This window comes from Peromyscus eremicus, chromosome 3 (assembly GCF_949786415.1).
Source record: "Peromyscus eremicus chromosome 3, PerEre_H2_v1, whole genome shotgun sequence".
In the NCBI taxonomy this organism is placed as follows: Eukaryota; Metazoa; Chordata; class Mammalia; order Rodentia; family Cricetidae; genus Peromyscus; species Peromyscus eremicus.
The window spans coordinates 26,474,989-26,497,909 of record NC_081418.1 but is presented as its reverse complement, the minus strand read 5'-3'; the positions used below and the strand labels follow the sequence as shown (position 1 = coordinate 26,497,909).

General features: G+C 37.3%; 1 protein-coding gene across 1 annotated transcript in view; it reads left to right on the top strand.

The window, feature by feature from the left end:
• The window catches only part of Bmt2 (base methyltransferase of 25S rRNA 2 homolog), a 52,666-nt gene that overhangs the window by 19,231 nt on the left and 10,514 nt on the right, over positions 1-22,921 (top strand). Inside the window, exon 3 of the mRNA XM_059257389.1 lies at positions 14,561-14,731. Coding sequence (XP_059113372.1) covers positions 14,561-14,731 — 171 coding nt within the window. The remainder of the gene's footprint in view (positions 1-14,560; positions 14,732-22,921) is intronic.

The following is a 22,921-nucleotide window of genomic DNA, read 5'->3' as shown; positions in this document are numbered from 1 at the left end:
TTTATTTAAACCTAAAGCTAATTTGACCAAAAAGGCTTCAACACAATATTAAAATTTCTGTTATATAATTTAATGTTAAATTATATAAATATTCACTTTCCTGTTAATTTTAAGAGAACCATATATTTATATATACAAACACATACATTCATATATATATATATATATATATATATATATATATATGGGTAAAAGTAATGAGAAAATGAAAGGAGTGGATTGTGGAACAAAGAATTGTACAGTGGGGGAAATAAAGCAAGGATTCCCTTTCCCCCTCACCCCCAAAAAAGAGAAAAGAAAAATGGGGTGTTGTAATTAACTGCTTAGTTTTATTTGCTTAGCTCTGTAGAGAAAATGGTTATAGAGTTGACTGTTTTGCCCCCCCCACCCCCAATTCAGAAACAAAAGAGGTGTCCTACTAGGCTAGATGTTCCCTGGTAATGGGAAGTTCCAGTGTCATCTACTCAGGAACAGAACAGAACCATCACTGTTTTACTCTTGGCTTTTCAGTTGTCATGACAATCCAGGAGGCAACCCCTCTTCCTGTTTTCCTAAGTGGACTTTGATGTGTGGCATTCTCAGAGGAACATTTGTACCTTCCACTTGGGTAATGAATCTGCCTTGTATTCATTCTCCTTTCTTTTTCCTTGAGTTTGTTTTTCCCCAGGGGTATTCTGTCTTCTTGTGTTCAGAAAGAGATTGTTTTTAGGTCAAACTGCTAAAAATAGTTGATATGAATTTAACTCAGACTTCTGAAGAACAATAGTCAAATACAAGATGTGGATTTAAAAAACACCAACAACAAAGATGGAGCCTCCCATGATGACACATGCTTTTAGACTTAGGAGGCAGGGCAGGAGAGCTATGAGTTTGAACATGCCTGGGCTCTACACTGAGATCTTGAAGCAGAACAAAATGTGTGTGTAAGAGAGGTTGTAGGTTGTACAGTGTCTTTATTTAAACCTAAAGCCTTCAAAACAATATTAAATTTGTAGTTATATATAATTTTAATTATGTATGATTTTTTTCCCTCTTGATAATTATAAGAGATCAGTATTACTTTCAAAGCTAATATGGGCTTCAGTGCCAGTTGAGCAAAAGTTTGCTTCCATTTAGTTATGCTTAAAATTTTAAAGAGGTTTGATGTGTGAAATAAGACTGACTTATTTTCTTTGCTAAGATTTTTATTGGCCATTTAGTTGAAATAATTCAAAGGTGGATTTCTTTTATAAGAATAATTAGATTTCAAATGTAATATGAAATAATAAAATACAGCAAAATGTACATATAAAGGTACAGGTAAAATTTCAGTAAAGCATTTTTTATGTGTATGCTCAAAGATACATAAACATATTTTTTCCTGAACAATTTGAAAGCAGTTCACAAATAACATCCCATTTTATTCCTGAACTCACAACTCCTAAGGAGAAAATCCTTCTGTATCATTAAGACAATTATCAATAATCTTCTAACTTACTAAAAATATCTAATTCATAAATTCAGGGTTTTTTTCTTAGTGTCTCCAGAATGAATCTTAGAATTTTGTGGTGATTTGAATTAGAATGGCCCCATAGGCTAATACATTTGAATACTGCTCTACAGTTGGTGGAACTATTTGGAAAGGACTAGGAGGTGTGGCTTTCTTAGAGGAAATGTGTCACTAGGAGTGGGTGGGACTTGGAGGTTTCAAAAGCCTATGTCATTCCCATTTAGCAAGCTCATGCTCTCTCTCTCTTGCTAGCTTGCTCTCTTGCTTTCTGCCTTATGGTTGTCTCATGTAAGCACTGTGCCTGCCTGCTGCTTTCATGCTCTTGGCCTTGATGGTCATGGACCAACACTCTGGAACCATGAATCCCAAATTGAATGCTTTCTTTTGTAGCTTGCTTTGGTTGTGGTGCTTTGTCATTGCAGTAGAACAATAACTAACACAAGGTTCTAAGTTTTTTTCCTAAAAGTTAGACCTTGGTAGTTATATCTCTATGTTCTTACATTGGTTTTTTTTTATAACGTTGAGTTTTTATAAAAATGTCAGTTTTTTTAGAAAACTTCACATAGTTTAATTTTGATTGTTGCTTAAAAGTGGCTAATTGCATTGTTCAAGTATTTTAGATATCTTCACTGATTTTCCTTTTTTGGTATCTTATCAATTACTGAGAAACGTAAGATTAATTTTCTCAAATTTCTTAAAATTACTTGACTGTTTTCTCTATTTTTGCTTATTATGTTTGTAATAGTTAGGCAAGACTTTCTCTGCTTATTTTACCACAGTGTAGCTGCAGATCTGTTTCTTTTGGTTATAGGCCATTTTTTTTTCCTGCTTCATTGTGTGTATGGTGGTTTGCTATTGTGCTTAAAAGACACTCGTATAAATATTTTCCTCAGAAGAGACATGCCTTTTTTTTTTCTCTGATACAGGAGCTAGGATGAAAGAAAAGAACACTTCATCCATCGGCAGTAGTAATTGGTCTGGAATGGAGCTAAATTACCTCTTTAGAAAGCGTCAGTTCACATTTGGTTTTGGATGTTCTGAGAGTGGGTGAATGAATGCTCTGTGTATGCAGAGGGACAGCTCTTGGAGAAGATGAGCTAAGATCTTGAGGTATTAGCCCAAGAGAGAACACAGAGATCCTCCTCTGCTTTTTCGTTCCATTCCCAGCCTCTCATGCTGCTGCTGCCCAAGAATCAGAAAGAGTATATGAGAAAGTATATCTGTAGTTTGGTTCTTTAAAGATTCCAACCTGTCCATGTGGTGACTGTCCCTTGAAAGCTCTGCCACTACAGGATCCCATGACTCTGGCAAGCCTGATTCTTCGTGCTCGGAAACGTTGCAGTGCACGCTTCCCCCTACCTGCGCTCCCTTAGTTAGGAAAGGAGGCTGATTTGTAGTTTCTTCATTCCTTTAAACCACATTGCATCCTTTGTCCTCCAAGCTTTTAAAAAAATACATCAGTTTTAGATTATATAGTTTCGTTTTGTTTTGTTGTTACAGAAGTTGGAAACTGTTGTGATTGTCTGTATTCTAATCTTTTTTTTTTTTTTTTTTTTTTTGGTTTTTTGAGACAGGGTTTCTCTGTGTAGCTTTGCGCCTTTCCTGGGACTCACTTGGTAGCCCAGGCTGGCCTCGAACTCACAGAGATCCGCCTGGCTCTGCCTCCCGAGTGCTGGGATTAAAGGCGTGCGCCACCATCGCCCGGCCTGTATTCTAATCTTAAACCAGTTTTGTTGCTTATATTCAGGATTCATGTATTTGTTTCTTCTTGGTTCTATTTATTCATGTTTACAATCTTGTTTATTTCTTGTAAACTGAAAGTTGGTTCCAGAGCAGTCATTCTTAACCTATGCGTCATGACCCTTTGCGGGGGTGGGGGGTGGGGGTGGGGTGGTGAACAACCTTTCGAAGGGATTGCCTAGGACCATTCAAAAACACAGATATTTACATTACAATTCCTAACAGTAGCAAAATTACAGTTATGAAGTAGCAACGAAAACAATTTTATGGTTCAGCGTCACCACAAACTGAGAAACTATATTAACGGGTCACAGCATTAGGAAGGCTGAGAACCATTGCTCTAGAGGATTGTTGCAACTCAAACATTTTTGCAAAAAGAAATCCTTTTGTTTTGTTTTCTTTTTTAAAACAGGGTTTTTCTATGCCCTGACTGGCCTGGAACTCAGAGAACCACCTGCCTCTGCTTCCGAGTGCTGGGATTAAAGGTGTACACCACCACCACTTAGCTGCAAAAAGAAATCTTAGTAGATGAAACTGCATCTGCATCTTATGAGTAGGCTCTTACCTTTCTGAGACATGCTATCACTTGGTTGTGGTGAAGCCTCTAGATTCTTCAAATAGGAACTTCGATTTTCTCTTTTTAGTTAGCTAGTAATATATGAGATGACATTTTGGCTTGTTGATCAATTTTGTCTTTAACAGCCTTTGAAATAAATTTACTTGTTTGTTTATTTATTTATTTTGGTTTTTTGGAGACAGGGTTTCTCTGTATAAGTCCTGGCTGTCCTGGAATTCACTTTGTAGACCAACCTGGCATTGAACTCACAAGGATCCACCTGCCTCTGCCTCCCAAGTACTGAGATTAAAGGTGTGTACAACCACTGCCCAGCACTTCTGTTTATTAAATAACACATTTGCAGTTGCAAAATTAAGATCTTTTTTCAGGTGTATCATTCTTTTAACACTTACTGTCATTGTTTTGTAATGAGCATTTTCTTTATAAATAGAACATAATTATGTGTTCTTCAAAACATCTATGTTTATTTATAGTTCTTTCTGTTGACCAATTTTTACATTATTAAGTTGTATGGCATAGACAATTACAATTTTGACAAGTGAGGTTTTGAAAATGTTTCTGTAATATCACTGTAGTGTGTAGCTGGAGTTTTCTCCAGTCCTGCCTGGCCCACAATCAGGACAAATCTCTCTCACCCACCAGTCCCACAGCCGCTCAGACCCAACCGAGTAAACTCACAGACACTTTTATATTGCTTACAAACTGTATGGCCGTGGCAGGCTTCTTGCTATCTAGTTCTTCTATCTTAAATTGACCCATTTCTATTAGTCTAAAAGTTGCCACATGGCTCTTGGCTTACCGGTACCTTACATCTCACTTGTCATGGCGGCAGCTGGCAGCGTCTCTCTGCCTCAGCCTTCCTGTTCCCACAATTCTCTTCTCTCCTTGTCCTGCCTATACTTCCTGCCTGGCTACTGGCCAATCAGTGTTTTATTTATTAACCAATCAGAGCAACACATTTAACATTTAGAACATTGCTGTGGATATCGCTCTATATAAATAAAGCACTGATTGGCCAGTGACCAGGCAGGAAGTATAGGTGGGACAAGGAGAGAGGAGAATTGAGGAAGGAGGAAGGAAAGAGAGACCTGCTGGAGCCACTGCCAAGACAAGGAAGATGTAAAGTACCGGTAAGCCACGAGCCACGTGGCAAAGTAAAGATTAATAGAAATGGGCTGAATATAAGAGTGAGAGCTAGACAATGATAGGCCTGAGCTAATGGCCAAGCAGTTTAAATAATGTAAGTGTCTATGTGTTTATTTTATAAATGGGCTCCGGGACTGATGGGACTTGGCGATGGGAGCTGGAGAAAAATTCTCCAGCTACAGAACATCCCACAGCAGTAGTGTCATGTTTTCACTAATTCTATCTTTTAGTCATTTTTTTTCCCTTTGTTATTGGCTTTTTTTCCTTATTGGGTAATCATGTAATTTCATCTAGCCAATGAGAATGAATCAAAAGCTTGCTTCTATATTCTCACATTGCTTTTGAGCAATTTATTTCTGTCCAGTACAAAATTAGTCTTTACTTTCTTTACTTTAGACCTACAATCTAATTTTTCAGAGTCCTGTTTTCTTTTAATGGAAGGTAGAATTTGAAAATAATGTAATACAGGCAGCTGGATGTCTTTTATGTCATGTCATTTTTGTGAAGAGAATTAGAAACACATGAGAGAGTAGGGCAGAGGGGGAGAGAGATTGAACATCCTTAATCCTAAATGCTCCAAAATCTTTTTTTTTTTTTTTTGAGCACTGATAACACCACAAATGGAAAATTCTCCACTTTCATGATCAAAATATTAAAAATACTCCACACACTGAAGGCAAGAAAGGGAATAATAGGTTTGAATAATTATGTAACCAGTGAGGAAATCGGCATGAAAGTGTTTAAAAAGCAAAAACAACAACAACAAAATGGAACTGTTGTATGACCAGCTACACCACTCTTCGGTGTGTACCTGAAGTCACATAACACAAAGTTTGTTATGTATCCACATTTGTTGCTGGACTATTCACAGCAGCTGAGAAATGGAACTTGTTGGCATGCCTACCTGTAGGTGAACGGATAAAGAAGATGTGTACATACACAAAGGAAAATGTGGTGTTTGCAGGAAAATGGACAGAACTGGAGAATCATTATGTTAAGTGAAATAAGCCAGACTCAGAAAGACAAATGGCAAATGATTACTCTCAGATGCACAACCTAGATTTAAAACTACAAGTAAGTGTGTGTGTGTGAGTGAGTGAGTGAGAGAGAGATGCAGCCAGAAAGAGGATAATGGAAAGGGAACACAGATTCTATTTCCGGGGCAGGTGGCATGAGGGAGGGCAAATTAGAGTAAAATACAATTGTGCATATGTAAGGAAATGCCACTGTAAAATGTAAAAAAAAAAAAAATTTTAAAGTACTATGTAAAATCACCATTTATATAGGCATGCTAGTTGGTGGTTTTGTCAGCTTAACACAAGTCAGTGTCATCTGGGAAGAGCGAACATCAATTGAGAAAATACCTCCATCAACTTAGCCTATAGGTAAGCCTATGGGGCATTTTCCTGATTAATTTGTGTAGGCCCAGCTCAAAGGGCAGTTCCACCCTGAGGCAGATGGTTCTGGGTTATGTAATAAGCTATGGAAAGCAAGCCAGTGAGCACCATGTCTCAATGGCCTCTGCTTCAGTTCTTGCCTCCAGATTCCTGCCTTTAGCTCCTTTCCTGACTTCCTTCATGATCAACTGTGATTAGGACATGTAAGCTTAAATAAACCCTTTCCTCTCCAAGTTGCTTTGGGTCTTGGTGTTTATCACAACAATGGGTAGTGAACTATGATACTAGTAGTTTGATTCTATGTCCATGTAGCAGAATTATAATAAGTTTACACCTGTGACTTGTGTGCACCTCAGGCACGGATTCTTGGTCAGATTTACACTGCCAGGCAGATTTCTTCCTGGGGAACAGGTCTTAAATCCTTTAATCAGGAAATAGTTGGTTACTCCCATAACATTTGTGCTACTATTGTACCCATCGGCATATCTTGCCATGACACTTGTTATTGTAGTTCACAGTGTTGATGACTTTCACCCTCATCCCCCAGCAGCCTATATAGCAACTTCTAATGCTATGAAAGTTAGCTAGAATGGAGGAATCTTCTCAGTCATTTGTAGCTTGATTTACCTGTCTTGTCACCAAAGTCTGTGGTGTCTTTAGCAGTAAGATCTTACCTTCAAATTCTGGTGGGCAGTCAAGGGCAAGGACAATAGCCTCTGTTGTTTATGGGGTCTCTGGGACACCACTGCTCAACATTTCCAGTGGGTATCCCACACATATCACTGGGCTTTTTATTTGGTGCTCTGGCTTCTGCAAGGAATCCACTGTAGAGGGTAACTCCATTAATCTCTTACATGAAAATATGTATTTGATCCTTATAAAATAGTAGATTTTCATATGGCTTTTTCAAACATCCCTCATGTTAGTTATTCCCCCACTCCCTCCTCAGCTCTCCCCTCTAATCCTCCCTTCCTGTCACTCTCCTCACTGAAACTTCTCTTTCCATTCTTTTCCCCCACTCATATCACCCATGTTCTGTTCTTCCCGTAAGAACTTTCTTTCCCATCCCCAGCATCGGTCCCTTTCTAGTTTTCTGGATTCTATAGGTACTCAAAGTTAAACACACAGACCTAAAAATTTGATGCTAATATCAACATATAAATGAGAACATAGAACATTGTCTCTCTGGGTCTGGGTTACTGTACTTACTGAAATGTTTTTTCAACTCCATCTATTTACCTGAAGATTTCATCATTTCATTCTTTTTACAGATAATAAAATTTTGTTGTGTATACTTATCACAGTTTTCAATCATTAGTTGTCGGACATCTAGATGTTTCCACATCCTAGCTGTTGTGAATAGAGCAGCAAATAACATGTGGTAGGAAATACAGTCCTTTCATATGGTAATAGATGTCTTAATTTTTTAAGGAGCTAGCACCCTAATTTCCATAGTGTCTGTACTAATTTGCCCTCCAATATCTATTCTTAACTGTAGGTGATAGTGTGTTATATATTGCTTCTTACCTTCTTTTACTTAATTGTGGAGATCGTGCCATTTGGTATTATGTTAGATGTTTCCAGAGAAGTAGAAGCAGTGTGTGTGTGTGTGTGTGTGTGTGTGTGTGTGTGTGTGTGTGTACATGACACATTTATGTACTTCTGTATGGATATATAGTGATAGAGTGGTACTAAAAAACTGACTCATATAATCATGAAGTCTGATCGATCCTAAGATCTTCGTTTTAGATGAATAAAACAGATTTCCCTTGGTCTCATCCAGCCAGTTCAAAGTCTGAACACAATAATTCTCTTAAATAACTAGAAAATTTCTCCTGCCCATCTTCAGAGAACTCCATCTTTTTCCCGCCTTCTGGATCAGATTAAACTGATTTTTTCTGGGTTTTGAGATGACTGGCTTTTTGACTAGGACTACATAATCAGTGTTCCATACCTTGTACCCCTCTTATATCTTAAAGTAGAACTATAAGTCTATTGTACAGAGTATCAGTATATTGAAATGTCACACAATACTTTATAAATGTTCTTCCTTACTGTGCCAATCAAATACATTTAGAAAAAGTTTCTGAAGTTGCCAACTATAGGGATTCCTATTCATTATTCATTCGTGTTTTCTTCTAATACTTTTATAACTTCATTTTGTGTATTTATGTATTTTACCTGTTTGGCGTTTATCAGGTATTTGTTCTGAAGTATCACTCTCCTTTTTCTCCCTAAAATAACTTTCCCCCATATGATTTGTCCATTTCCCCAACACCACTTATGTAAAAAACTATATCACAGTATCATAGCTTGATACTTACATATTTTACTGTTTACCTCATAGTTGATTTTGTTTTATAATTTCTTTCACTAGTTATGTATATTGTTGGCCTATAACTGTCAGTATTTTAATCATAGACTTACATAATACCGTTCTATGTCATCTATCCTACCCACCCTTGTACTTTTTCAAAATTGCTTGGTTCTTGTTTTTTTTTTTTTTTCCTTTTCTACCTTAGAATAAGCTGGTTTACTTATTTTTTTAATTGCTTGATATGAAATTATAAATTGGCAAAAACTGATGCCTTCGCAATATTGAATCATCTTGCCCATGAAAAATGTATTTCATTTTTTTTTCCCTTTTTTGTCAGTATTTCAAGGTTTTCTCTATGGCGGTTGTGCATATCTCTTGTTTTATTCCTAGGCACCTTAACATTTTGTTGTTGTTATAAATATGAGTTTCTTTTTCATTACATATTCTAACAGGCTAGTGTATGTATTTCTTTAACATGTTTATGGATACTTCTCATTTACTTCACCATTTTACAGAATTTTATTACTGTTTGTGTTAGTTCATGATTGAGTCTCTTGGGTTGTCTAGATATTCGCAGTATCATCTGAATACATTAAGTTTTATTTCTTCCTTTCCAGTTCATTTGACCCGGCTGCTTGTTTTTACACACTGAGCCATCTTGTCAGCTCTAGTGTCTGTTTCTTGAGTGTGAATGCAATGTGAACAACTGTGCCAGGCTCCTTGACTCCTAATTATGATGAACTGTGACACAGAATAAACCCTTTCTTCCTGAAGTTGCTTTTGTCAAGAGTATTTTATCACAGCAACAGGAAAAGAGATGGAGACAAGAAACAAGGCTCACTTCTCTCAGGCTTCAGATTATTATTCAGTTCCTGTTATGTAAGATTTCTCTAACGTATTCTCTGCTTACCTCACCCACAGTTTTTACTTTATTTGTATTTATGGGAAGGGGAGATCAGAAGATAACTGTTGGGAGACTATTCCATGCACCCAAAGATCCCAAGAGCAGGCTTGGGCTGTATGTAATTTTAACATTTGTTGAAGATGCTGTCTTCTCTCCAGTATATGGTTTGAGGCCCCTTTTCTCAACTACCAGATGGCTATAGTTATGGGTACTCTGTTTGGGTTTTCTATTTCATTCCATTTGGGCCTTTATTCCATGTTGGTTTTATGCCAGCATAGTGTTTTTTATTACTGTGATTCTGCAATATATTTTAAGATCTTGGATAATGATCCCTCCAATATTATTTTTTCTGCTCACGGTTGCTTTGGTTATCCAGAGTCTTTTCTGGTTCTATATGGAATATTGTGGTTAGTTTTATTGGGGTTGCGTTGAAGCTGTAAATTGCTTTTGATAGGATGGCCATTTTCACAGTATTATTTCTACCAAAATACTGAACACTAGGTATCTTTTCAAAGTAGATCTTTCCACTTCAAATGATGTAATTAAGAAAAATCCCTTACAAGTGTGTCTACCCACTTGGATTTTAGTTGATTCCTGATGTAGTCAATTTGACAACCAAGAATAGCCATCACACTTGTGAGGTCTACATCTACCATATTGTCTACAAATAGGGATACTTGGCTTCTTTTTTCCCCCATTAGTATTCCTTTAATTTCCATCTCTAGCTATATTGCTCTGGCTGGTGCTCCCAGCATTATTTGAGAAGGGGAGGGGGTACTTTACTGTCCTGGCTGTGGGTTTGTCATGTAGAACCTTTATTGTTGAGTTCTGTTCCTTCCAGTCCTTGTCAAAAGCTATCTGCATCTATTGAGATGATCCTGGGTTTTTGTCTTTAAGCTAATTTATATCGTTTATTAATTATTGATATGTACTTACTATATTTAGTAATTTATATAATTAAATATGTTGAACCATCCTGCATTTTCTTGATAAAGCCAACTTGACTTTGAATGATCTTTGCTTTTCATTTAACATTTATTTTCATACAGTATATTTTGATCATATTATTTCTCCTCACTCAATTCCTCTTACCTCCCTACCCCCTCCAAAAAAAAAAAAAAAAAAAAAACAAGCAAAAAAATGAAAACAACCAGAAAACCAGTAAGACCAAAAAATAACAACAAAGTGAAAAAGCACACAAACGACAGACATAGAGCCCCTCTTGAACTGGACAGCTCCTCCTGGGCATGTTTCTATACTCATTGAAGAGGATTTGATTCAGAGTGCTTGCATCTGTGCTCATCAGGTGTACTGGCTGGCCATCTGTTTGCTTTAGTTTCATAGCTGTTGTGTTTTGACCTGGTTTGGATAGTCTAGTAATACTGGCTTCATAGAACAAGTTTAGGAGTCTTCCTCCTACTTCTACTCCTTTGAATAACTTAGGATTTACTGGTTGTAGTTCTTTGTAAGTCTCGTAGAATTCTGTTGTGAATCCATATGGGCCTGGGCTTTTCTTTGTCAGAAGGCTTTCTATTGCTTTTGGAATCTCCTGCTTTGTTACGGAGCTGTTTAGACTGTTGATCTCTTCGTGGTTTAAATTTGGTAACTTGGAAATTTATTCGTTTCTTTCAGATTTTCCAACTTAATGGAGTACAGATTTTTGCAAATATTCCCTTGTAACATGCTGAATTTCTCTGGGGCTATTGTAATGTTCCCTGTTCATTTCTTTTTCTTTTGGGCCAAGTGTCTGTCTTGTTTATCTTTTCAAAGAATCAGCTCTTAAATGCATTGATTCTTCTATTGTTTGTTTATACTTCATTAATTTTTATTTTTATTTTTCTTATTGCTTATTGTCTACAAGGTTTGAGCTTGTTTTCTTCTTGTTTTTTTTCAAATTTTTGAATTGCACTATTAAGTCATTTATTTGTGCTTTTTCTAATTATTTAATGTGTAGGCACTTAGGGCTATAAATATTTCTCTTGGAGCTGCTTTTAATGTGCCCCATAGCTTTTGTTGTTTTGCATTTTGTTTTAGTTCTGGGATATTGATTTCTATCTTGATTTTTTTTTCCCTTTGATCCATTCATCATTCACTAGTGAGTTGTTTAATCTCCATAAATTTGTACACTTAATTAGAGTTTTGTTCACTGTCAATTTTAAATTCTATTGCATAATGGCCTGAGAGGATGCATGGAATTATCTGTATTTTTAGGTTGGTTTTGGGTCCCAGCATGCGGTCTGTTTTAGAGAAGCTTTCATGTGCTTCTGAGTAGAATGTATGTTCTTTGGTGTTTGGTTGGAATATTCTGTAGTTGTCTTTTAGGTCCTTTTGATAAAATATCTTTAATTCTGAGGTTTCTTGTTTTTGTTTGTTTGTTTGTTTTGTCTAGATATTCTATCTATTGGAGAAAGGTGTTGAAATCACCTACTACTATTGGAGTTTGTGCTAATTTGTGTCTTTACTTCCATTTGTATGCTTTTTTGTGAAACTGAGTACACCAGAATTTGGTGCATTTATCTTTAGTATTATACTATATTCTTGATTAATTGGTATCTTGGTTGTAATGATGTACCTTTCTTGTCCCTTCTAAATCATTTTAATTTGAAGTATATTTTGCTACATGGCTGTGCCTGCTTGCTTCCTGATCCCATTTGCCTGAAATACTTTTTTCCATCCTTTCATTTTAGGATGGTGCCTATTTTACAAGCTGTGTTTCTTGTAGAAAATAGAAAGATGGATTTTGTTTCTTACTCCATTCAGCCAGCCTATATCTTGATTGGAGACTTGAAATGATTGATGTTTAGAGTTATTATTGAAAAGTTTGTGTAGATTGCAATCATTTTGCTGTTTGTAGGTTTGTGTTCTTAGTTGTGCTTTGTAATTCTTTAATTATAGCTTTACTTGTTTTCTTTCTAGAGTCTCTTGGCTATGTGTAGTCTCTCTTCCATTAGAAGTGCTGCTTCCAGTATTCTACTTAGAAATTTTATTATTGTAGTTGGTTATGAATTTTTTAAGACTGTTTGGATCAGTGAAAGTATTCCTTTTCTTTCAGCTGTGGCAAATAGTTTTGCTGTTTATAGTCGTCTAGGTTGACATCCATGGTCTTTTAGAACTTGGAGTACATTGCTCCAGAAGGCTTTCAGAGTTCCCATTGAGAAATCAACTGTTACTTTGATGGTTTTTTCCTTTATATGTCACTTTTTTGGTCTTGGAACTTTCAATGTTTTTCTTTGTTTTGTTTCAGCTGTGGTATGCTATGGAGTGTTTCTTTTTTAATCTTGTCCATTTGTTGCTCTCTGCACTTTTTGTGTCTGGATGGGTATGTCTTTCCTTAGTTTGGGGAACTTTTCTTCTATGGTCCTGTTGAGGACCTGGTCTATATAACCCACGATGCTTTCCCTCATAGTGTTTACCATTTCTTGCATGTTCTTTTCCTCTGCTTTTTAATTTTTTAAAAATATTCTTTGCTTATTTGATCTAGATCCTCTATCTGGTATTCTGTCTTCTACTTAATTCTTGATACCAAGTTTTTCAATTCTGTCTTCATTTCAGTTTGTGTTCTATCTCTTTATTGAATTCTGTCTTCAAATCCTGAATTCTCTTCATCATTTAGCAGTGTATTTGTCTTTTCGTAGACATCACTCAGGTGTTTATTGTGAGCCTCTTGGAGTTCAGTGAGGTTTTTGTTCATTCATTCTTCCTTGAATTACATGAATTCTTTGATAAAATATATAAGTTCTTCTAAATTCTGTCATGGGGTTTATCTAGGTAGTCCTCAGAACTATAGAACTGGTGAGTTTGATGTAAGACATACTGTCTTGGCTATTAGTGTTGTTTTTGTTTTTGTGAGTTGACCTAGGCATGTGAACTCTCCTTGGTTTGTGTCTGTTGTGAGAATTGGGCCTGCCTTAGATTGGGTGACTGCAGGAGCTGTGTGACTAGAACTACGCCAGGTAGACCTGATGATGAGCTGTTTAATTGGACCAGGCAAAGTTGACTCCTGACCACAGATCAGGAGCTGCAGCAGTGGGTCTAGAGATTGCAGTGGGTAACAAGAAGGTTGGGATAGCTAAAGACATCCCACCAGTCAAAGATGGCGCATGAACAAAGCAGATTGAAACTAGGGCTGTGGGTGTGGAGTGACAACAGGTAGCGTAAATGATGGGATAAGGAATAAAGGACTTAGCTAGGCAGCAAAGGTGGCACTTGAACAGAAGGGGTCAGGGCTCACAGGTTGCAAGTCTGGAGCTAGGCTTGTGTACAGATGGCAAAGGGAGAAGCAACTTACCTAGCAAGAATGGCTGACGAACCAACCTATTCAACATTTTTATAATAATGCTTTTTGAAATTATAATGTAGTTGTATTAGTCAGGGTTCTCGAGAGGAACAGAATTGATAGAATGAATCTGTCTGTTTAATCTGTTAATAAATTAGTAAAAGGGATTTATTAGCGTGGCTTGTCTAGTTAGTCCAACAATAGCAGTCCTACCAACAGAAAGTCCAAAAATCCAGTAGTCATTCAGTCCTCAGGGCTGGGTATCTCAGCTAGTCTTTGATGTATGTCAGGATCCTGAAGAAGCAGGCTCTGATACCAATGAAGGACTTAGCCAGGGAGCCCAAGGGCAAGCTGGAAAGAACCAGTGCTTCTTTCTTCCCTGTCCTTCCTACCGGCTGCCAGCAGAGGGCGAGGCCCAGATTTAAGGTGGTTCTTCAACCTCAGAAGATCGGGATTTAGGGTGGGCCTTCTGACCTCAATGATCCAATCAAGAAACATCTCTCACAGGTATATCCAGCCACTTGTCCAGATATAGTCAAGTTAACAACCAAGAATAGCCATCACTGTAATATTTGACCTTTTAAAATAGGACCCTTCTGTTTGAAAGTTTCCCACCTTGAATAATGAAGAGTGTTTTGTTGTTGTTGTTGTTGTTAATTTATTTTACTTCATCACACCTAATGTTTTTAAACCCAACTTTGTTTTCATCTTTAGTATATGCAGAGAGTATTTCCAGAATGGTGGGAAGAGAAAAGCACTTGAGAAAGATGAAAAAAGAGCTGTACTCGCCACTAAGACCACTCCAGCCTTAAACGTGCACGAGTCATCAAAACTTGAAGGTCGTTTAACAAACCTCAGCTTTACAAGCCCTGAATTTATTACTGAGTAAGTATACTTATCTGTTTCAGTCAACTTTTCCCCAGGTAGCTGTGTTAATGTGAATAGTGGGAAAAAATGGTTTACACCTTGTAAAACAGTGTAATGGTCAATACTTAGAGGCAGGATGTTTATTTTCTCCTCTGATATATGTAAGTTTGAGACATAAATATTCATAATATTGTTAAGCTTAAAACTCATACAATTTCAAGAAATACATGAAAACTTAGTGTTCCTATAGCATATGTTGTCCTTAAAAATGAAAAAAGTATGGTTTATTAAATGTTATGAAAATTATATGTTGTGACAATTAAATGTTATTGTGAAAAATCAAAGCAATGAAAGCCAATTAAACTGTTTAAAGTATTTAGCCACTAAGGAATTACAAGTAAAAAAAATATCAATACTGACCACCTATCATCATGTTATTGTTGAATTGAAAGTATGCCTGCTGGTGGGGTGTGTGTATGTGTGTGTAGGTATGAACTTTGCGAGTTCATGAGTATTATAGTCTAGTTAATTAAAATTATGTATGTGTCTTAGTTTCAGAATAAATTTTCTGTCATATAATATTTTATTAATTGTTTGAGAATTGTAGAAACATTCTTGACAAATGCTGAAAACTGATAACAGCAAAATTAAATTCTTAAATAATTTCAGAACTGTTGATAGCATTATTTGGTTCCTCTGACCTTATACTGTATTCACAGTATTACCTAGTTATGAGTAATTTCATTTAAATAAAATCAGCACATCATTGATTAGTTCACTAGGAAAGAGTAAGTCATCTTTACCTTAAGTTTATTGCAAAGCTTATAATGACTTATCCAACATCTTGTACCTTAGATCTCATGAAATAGCTAAAGTATTTTTAAGTTGTTGTCAAAGGCTGTAGCTTAGTGGTAGAGCACTTGGCTAGTGTCCTAGGTTCAATCCCCAATACTGGCAAATAAATAAAATGTTGGTAAGAATAATCACTCATCTAGCTACATCAAAACAGGTAGCCGTGGAAAGCACTCGCTCTGCATTTTCTGTATGGTTCTTCAGCTGTAGTCTCTGAGATTCCCTTGTACACTTCTGTCATATTTCTCAATGATTCTTTAAACATAGTGTCTTTTAATTCTTTAAATGCATTTTAAATTTTTGTTTTTGAGATGAGATCTCTTTTTTTTTTTTTTTTTTTTCCAGAGCTGAGGCCCGAACCCAGGGCCTTGTGCTTGTTAGGCAAGCACTCTACCACTGAGCTAAATCCCCAACCCCGAGATGAGATCTCTTTATGTTGCTCGCTCAGGTGGCCTTGAATTTCTGGGCTCAAACAATCCTTGCCTCATCCTTTCATGTAGCTGAGGCTACAAATGTATACTTCATACCCATTTGGCTCTTTTACAGTCATTGCCTTGAAATTTTTTTCTGCAAAATCTCAAATTTTCACTCACTCAGAGTAAGCTTCTATTTACTGTTTTTTGCTGAGTGTGGACCACACTTTTTTATTTTTCTTTGCATATTTTCAGTGTTCTGTTGGCAGTTGAACGTTGCTCATAATGTAGTACAACACTTGTCATTTGGGTTTTCTCCTAAGAAGGAAGTCAAGGAATAGGGTTGTGTGTTCTCTCTCTCTCTCTCTCTCTCTCTCTCTCCCTCCCTCCCTCCTTCCCTCCCTCCCTCCCTCCCCTCCTTCCCTCCCCCTCTTTCCTTTGTCCTTCCTTCCCACACTCCCTTCCTCCCTCCTTCCTTTGTCTCTTTTTCTTTTCTCCTAGATGTAATTGATCTTCAAGGTTTGTGGTTTGTACATGCTGATGTCTGTGTTGCCTCTCTTTTAGTTGATTATTTTAAGCTGGTTTTCTAGGGTTTATACTTGTACCTCATTGTTGAATGACTAAACACTGATAGATGAGAAGTTGTGCTCAGATGCTCTGGGCCAGGATATGTGTTGATTGAGGAGGTAGTTAAACAGTGTGCAGACCAGCCTCACCCTTCATGTTCTGCCATTCCCTCGTGAAGGTCCTCTACATGGCCTTCTTGGCCATAGTCTTGTGGGGGGCTTATTTAGTTCCTCTGTGTATTTCTTTTTTCAGGATCTTGCTGCTAAATTTCTGATTTATCTTCTAGTCTGAAACTCAGCCTGACCAAGACTGGTATAGCAACCTGAGACTAGCATACCTGCAGACTGTCCCCGTTTGATCCAACCCAGTTTACTTTGTTTACTGAGAATACTCTGTAAAATCTTCACCCACAGTCCAAACCAGTTCAGCCCCCTCTAGCAGTGAAGGTGCTACAGTTTCACAGCCCGATTTGTCCTGGAAGAATCTGAGGTTTTCTTTTGATACAGCAGGTACGGCAGAAACAAGAACAGCTCCAGGAAGCATAGCACAGATCCTCAGTGCTCTTAACCTACATTCAGCTTCTTTTCATGACAGATACTCTTCACCCTACTTGGCTCTCCTTTAGGTCCCTTAGGATGTTGATTTTTCGTGGCTTTGTCCAACCTTACAGTCATCTCTTGAAGACTAGTTTGTTGACATGTTGAGTGACTTGTCTCAGTGCTGTGATAATTACCTGGCGAGTAACGGAAGGAAGGATTTCTGTTGGCTACAGTTCAAGGGACAGCCAGTCCGCTTGATTAGGGAAGGCGTGGCAACAGGGCTTGAGGCAGTTGCTCTGCTGCAGTCCCATCAGGCGGCAGAGAAGGATGAATGCTTTCTCTTTCCATTGAGTCCACAACTCAGCTCAGTGCTAGGGTACCCACAATTAAGATGGGTCTTCTTGCCTCAGGTAATCTAATGTAGATAATCCCTCACAGCCAGCCCAGAGGCTAACCTGATCTCTGATCTCAACAATCCCCTTTAGACAGGTGCACAGGCTTGTTCCTTGGAGATTCTAGACCCTGCCATGTTGACAGTTAATATTAACCATTAACCATCACAGGCAGCCTTTGGCATGGTCAGCTAGGATTTACTTGTAAAGGGGAAAATATAGTTTCTAGTATTTAAAGTATTTAAATATGGTTCTTAAAGCCAGAATTTACGTTATATAACATTAAGCATTTAGAGTGACTTTGCCTAAGATGACTCTGTCTAGGTATTTTTCCATTCAAACACCGTAGGAACTAGGACCCCAACATTCAATTATATGAGCTTATGGGCCCCATCCTTATTCAAACCACCACACCAGTATTGTTTAACTCTTGTTATACATTATTGCAGTACTTATATCTTATTAGAAATCACTATTAGGTATTTTCCTGACTGCCAATAAAATGAAGATGTGAAAGTGTTGTATGTGAAGATTATAAATAAAAAGGAAATGTTCCCTCGACCCTAGTTACATTTTAAGTGCACTTCTCAGGCTTTCTGCAGGGCATTCATGAGTTTTTACACAGTAAACACTATGTCCATATAGAATTTTGGAAACTCTTTCTGTTCCAATAAAACACTCACTTTTGCATAGTATTCTTCATAAAAATTTCGCTATTGTGTGCCTCAGTATAATGTTCCAAATCTCTTAGATACTAAGACAAACGCATGTCCTATAAGATTATCTACTAACTAAATAGAGTATATGTGAGAGAAGACAGGGTCGGATTGTCTACATATGATCATTGTAGATGGGTCTAGGTTCTTGCCCATGATTGTTGAATTGATTTCAGTAAGTGCCCATTTGCCCAAACTTACCAGCATCGAGTGTTTTCATGGTTTCGATTTGTTGTTTCTCTATCAACACTGGAATAAACTGTCAATTCCTTGTGTTGATATATAAAAGTAAGAATACAAATGTGTGTACTTGAACTTGAATGTAAAAGTTTTTGTTTAGTTTGCTGAATGCTAATTAGTTAAGTTTGTAAATACCAATCAGGAGCATTAGCAAAATTAGCAACATAGTAATTCTGATTTAAAACAATGTATGTTATAAAGCTTAAAGCCAATTCTGCCAAAACAATACTTAAATGGAAATTTGTAACACTATCTTCCACAATTTGTCTTGGTTAAAAATACATGTTGAAGATTTTATATGTTAGCATAATGCAAATAATTGTACTTATTTAATGTGTTCACAACAGTTGGGAAGACAGGCTTTTTTTCTTTATTTTAGTAGTGCCTTAGTTGATAACCTTGGTGAGATAGCTTAACATGCCAAGTCTGCTGTAAACAAATAGACAAAACATTGAACGGCTTTCTACTGCTGTCTTTACACATACAGATTAATAGAGCGTTCTTAGTCAGCTTTCTGTTGTTGTGATTTAAAAAAAAAAAAAATGACCAAAAGCAACTTGGAGAGAAAAGGGTTTACTTAGTTTATACTTCCATGTAACAGTCCATCACTGAGTGACGTCATGGCAGGAAGCTGGAGGTTGGAACTGATTCAGAGGCTGTGAGGGAATGGTGCTTACTGACTTGCTCCTCGTGGCTTGCTCAGCCTGCTTTCTTATAACATCCAAGACCACCTGTTCAGAAGTGGAACTGCCCCTAGAGAGCTGAACCTGCCCACATAAATCATTAATCACCAAAATGCCCTTCTCCTCCAGCCCCATGCTTTCCCACAGACAAATTTGATGGAGGGATTTTTCTCAATTGAGATTCTTCCAAAATGACTCTAGCTTGTGTTGACAAACAGAACTTCACACCCATCATCAGAGAAGCTTCTTATTAAAGTGGGTGGTGGTTGACACACAGATTCTCAGCTTAGCAAAGTACAGATAATAAGTGCCTGTAGTGCTGAGCCCCAAGTGAAACTTCTATTAGATCACCCCTACCCACAAGGCTTAGGGAACACCACAGAAGATAGAGCAGGAAGAGTGTAAGAACCAGAGGTCAAGGACTGTTGTAAATGTTTTCTGAATGTGACAGGATTAATATACTCATAAACTCATGGCATCTGTGGCTGCCTGTACAAGATCAGCACAAGATCAAGCTAGGCAGCATTCCAGCATGAGTGGGAAGAAAGACTCACAAGGGCCGGGCGGTGGTGGCACACGCCTTTAATCCCAGCACTTGGGAGGCAGAGCCAGGTGGATCTCTGTGAGTTCAAGGCCAGCCTGGTCTACAGAGTGAGATCCAAGACAGGCTCCAAAACTACACAGAGAAACCCTGTCTCGAAAAACCAAAAAAAAAAAAAAGACTCACAAGGGCCCTGAGATCTATTGATAGTTGATGGCTGCAGCTGGAAGAAGGGTCAGGGGCATGACCTGTATTAGTTATCCATGTCCCAGTACATGGCCCTATGTCTGTGCACATACTGGCAATGGTAACGGAACTCAATGGGCTATAAATTTCCTGTGTTTGTTTGGTTATTTGTTGGGTTTTTTGAGACAGGGTTTCTCTGTGTAACAGCCCTGGCTGTCCTGAAACTCAGTTTGTAGGCCAGACTGGTCATTCACAGAGATCCGCCTGCCTCTGCCTCCCTAGTGCTAGAATTAAAGGCATGTACCACCACCACCCAGCAGTGGGCCATAAATTAAAAGAGAAGAGCATATGAAGTTGGGAGCCAAATATGAGGATCTGAGAAAAGGTGGAAGAAGAGAGATGATCAAAATACATTGCATGAATGTATAAAAACCAAAGAATAGATAAACTGAAGAGCATATAGTATTAAGTCTTTTAATTTTATCTATTCTTTGATTTCCATACATTCATGCAATGTACTTTGATCATATCCTTTTACTCTTCAGGCTACCCTTTAAAAATGGGAAGAAATAGGTAAAATCCCAAAGCTCTGACCTTTCAAAGTGTTGGTTGTTGAGAATGAATGTAGTAATGATGATACAGATTCAAATGTCATTTGGGTAACAACTCAGTTGGGAAATCATCATGAGACCATAACCATGATCAGACTTATGTAATATACTGTATTTAGAGGAAATTCATGACTACAAAGTATTTTCTATTGAAGTAAGTACTGTTTGGAGGAACATGTGAAATAAATATGCCTTCTTAGTAAGAGTTTTAAATCATTTAAACATTTGTTATTCTTAGGTTATAATTTTTTTAATATAATTTTTTTGTTGTTGTTGTTGTTTTTAGAGACAGGGTTTCTCTGTGTTTTGGTGCCTGTCCTGGAGTTCGCTTTGTAGACCAGGCTGGCCTCGAACTCACAGAGATCCGCCTCCCGAGTGCTTGGATTAAAGATGTGCACTCCTACCACCCCACTAATATAATTCTATGAACTATGTCCCCAGCATCATTTAGATTTACTACCTAAAACAAATTATTATTACTTTGGTAACTGGAATTTAATTTAGTTTGATCTAATGTAAACATAAAGCTAGTGAGACTTTATGCAAAACTATAGAAAGATAATTTAAGGAATGGAGTCTTCAGTGTTTTCTTTTGAAGTAACAAATTGCTATTTTTGCCAGTAAGATACAAACTAATTGACTGTTCTTGGATCTAACAACTAAGAGGTCATTGACCTTTAAGGGTGACAACTACATTTTAGTAATTTGAAGTTCAATTGAGAAGTTCTAGTAGGCTAATGGCAATCTTCATGTGTGATGGTAAGTGGAAAGGTTAAGAGAAAAATACCTGGAAATGCAGATTGGGAGTTCTGCCCAGCTGACTACAGCACATATTAATTGTGTACCTCTGTGTAGTGACCTGATTTTTCAATATCCTGAGCCATCTTAATAAATATTTTAATGTTATCATAATCACATTAACAAAATTGTAAGGCAGAGAGTAGCCCTCAGGCTCCTGCCCAGATGTATGTGTGGGCTACAGAATTGGCATAAAAGAGTAAGATACAGCATTATAGTTTTAAGCAACACCTTCTTATTTCCTCATGAGGATCACTTTCCTTTGTAAATTTTTTATTAAATTTCATACATGTGTATGATAAATTCGTATTGCTTTCACCCCACTCTTTCTTCTCCCTCCTTCCCATTTGTTCTGTCCCTTACTAACATTCATGTCTCTTCTGTCTTTTTGTTTTCTTTGTGTCCCTCTGGGGCTGACCAGGGTCATCTGTGTGGACTTGAGGTTGGAGCTATGTTTTGGATCCTGATGGGTTCACACTGCATGCATGACTAAATTTAATCTATTCAGAACTACTCACTAGTCGTCAGGGAAGGATAATTAAAACTACTTTGAGGTTCTGCCTCATCCCAGACAGAATAACTATCATCAAGTAATCTGCCCAGTGTTAGAGAGGACATGGGAAAAGAAGAATCCTCATTCACTGCTGGTGGGTGTACAGATTAATTCAGCCATTATGGAAATTCCTCAAAAAATTTTTATTTAAAAACTGCCACATAACCCAGCTCTTCTACTCTTAGACATATACCCATAGTATTCCATATCCTACCACAAAGGTGTTTGCTATGTGTCTATTGCTCCTCTATTTACTATAGCAAGGAAATAGAACAATCTAGATGTCCCTCAATAGAAGAATCAATAATGAAAATGTCTGCAATCGAGATGGAATACTGTTCAGCTATAAAGAAAAATGAAAGCATGAGATTTGCAGGAATAAGGTGGACTAAGAATGTATATTAAGCTAGGTCAGCCAAATTCAAAGGAAGTGTCCACATTTTCCCTCATGTGATCACAGCATATATGTAGGTGTGATGGGACATTTAGAAAAGAAACCGAGAAAGGGTGCTAGTAGACAATGAGGGGGGAGGAGGTCCCAGCAAAAGGACAAGAGTTGTGAGAGAGGATACAAAGTATAGAACTAATCGTTTTTCCAGTCTCCACTGTGTTAGAGGTATGTGTGTGTGTGTGTGTCTGTGTTTGTGTTCTGGACACATAAAAGTGTAATTGATAGTGAAAACATAGAACCCCTAAGGAAAGTTATGTCTTCAATTCACTGAGAGGCACAGTTGGGAGTGGGAAAGTGTTTGAGAGACTCCCTTAATCGAGCTGTATGATGTTACTTGCAAAGTTGTTCTGGTAAAGTGACCAAATAAATATTTTTCTTGAAGGTTCTGTTTCTCTTTTCTTTCCCTTACAGAGGAGACTTTCTGGCTCATAATTTAGAAAACCTTTTAATTAACTGATTATACCCAAGAATGAATTTTCACTAGGGAATGCCATCTTTCTGTTAAAATAACATAGTATTGTCAGTATTGAACCTCAATAAACACTCACTAGTTTTATATAGACTGCTTCAGAACATACTTATGTCTTATTTTGTTTTGTTCTTAAATCATTTGTATTTTGATAAATACAGCTCATTTTCATCAAAGGGAGATTAAAGTCAGTGAGG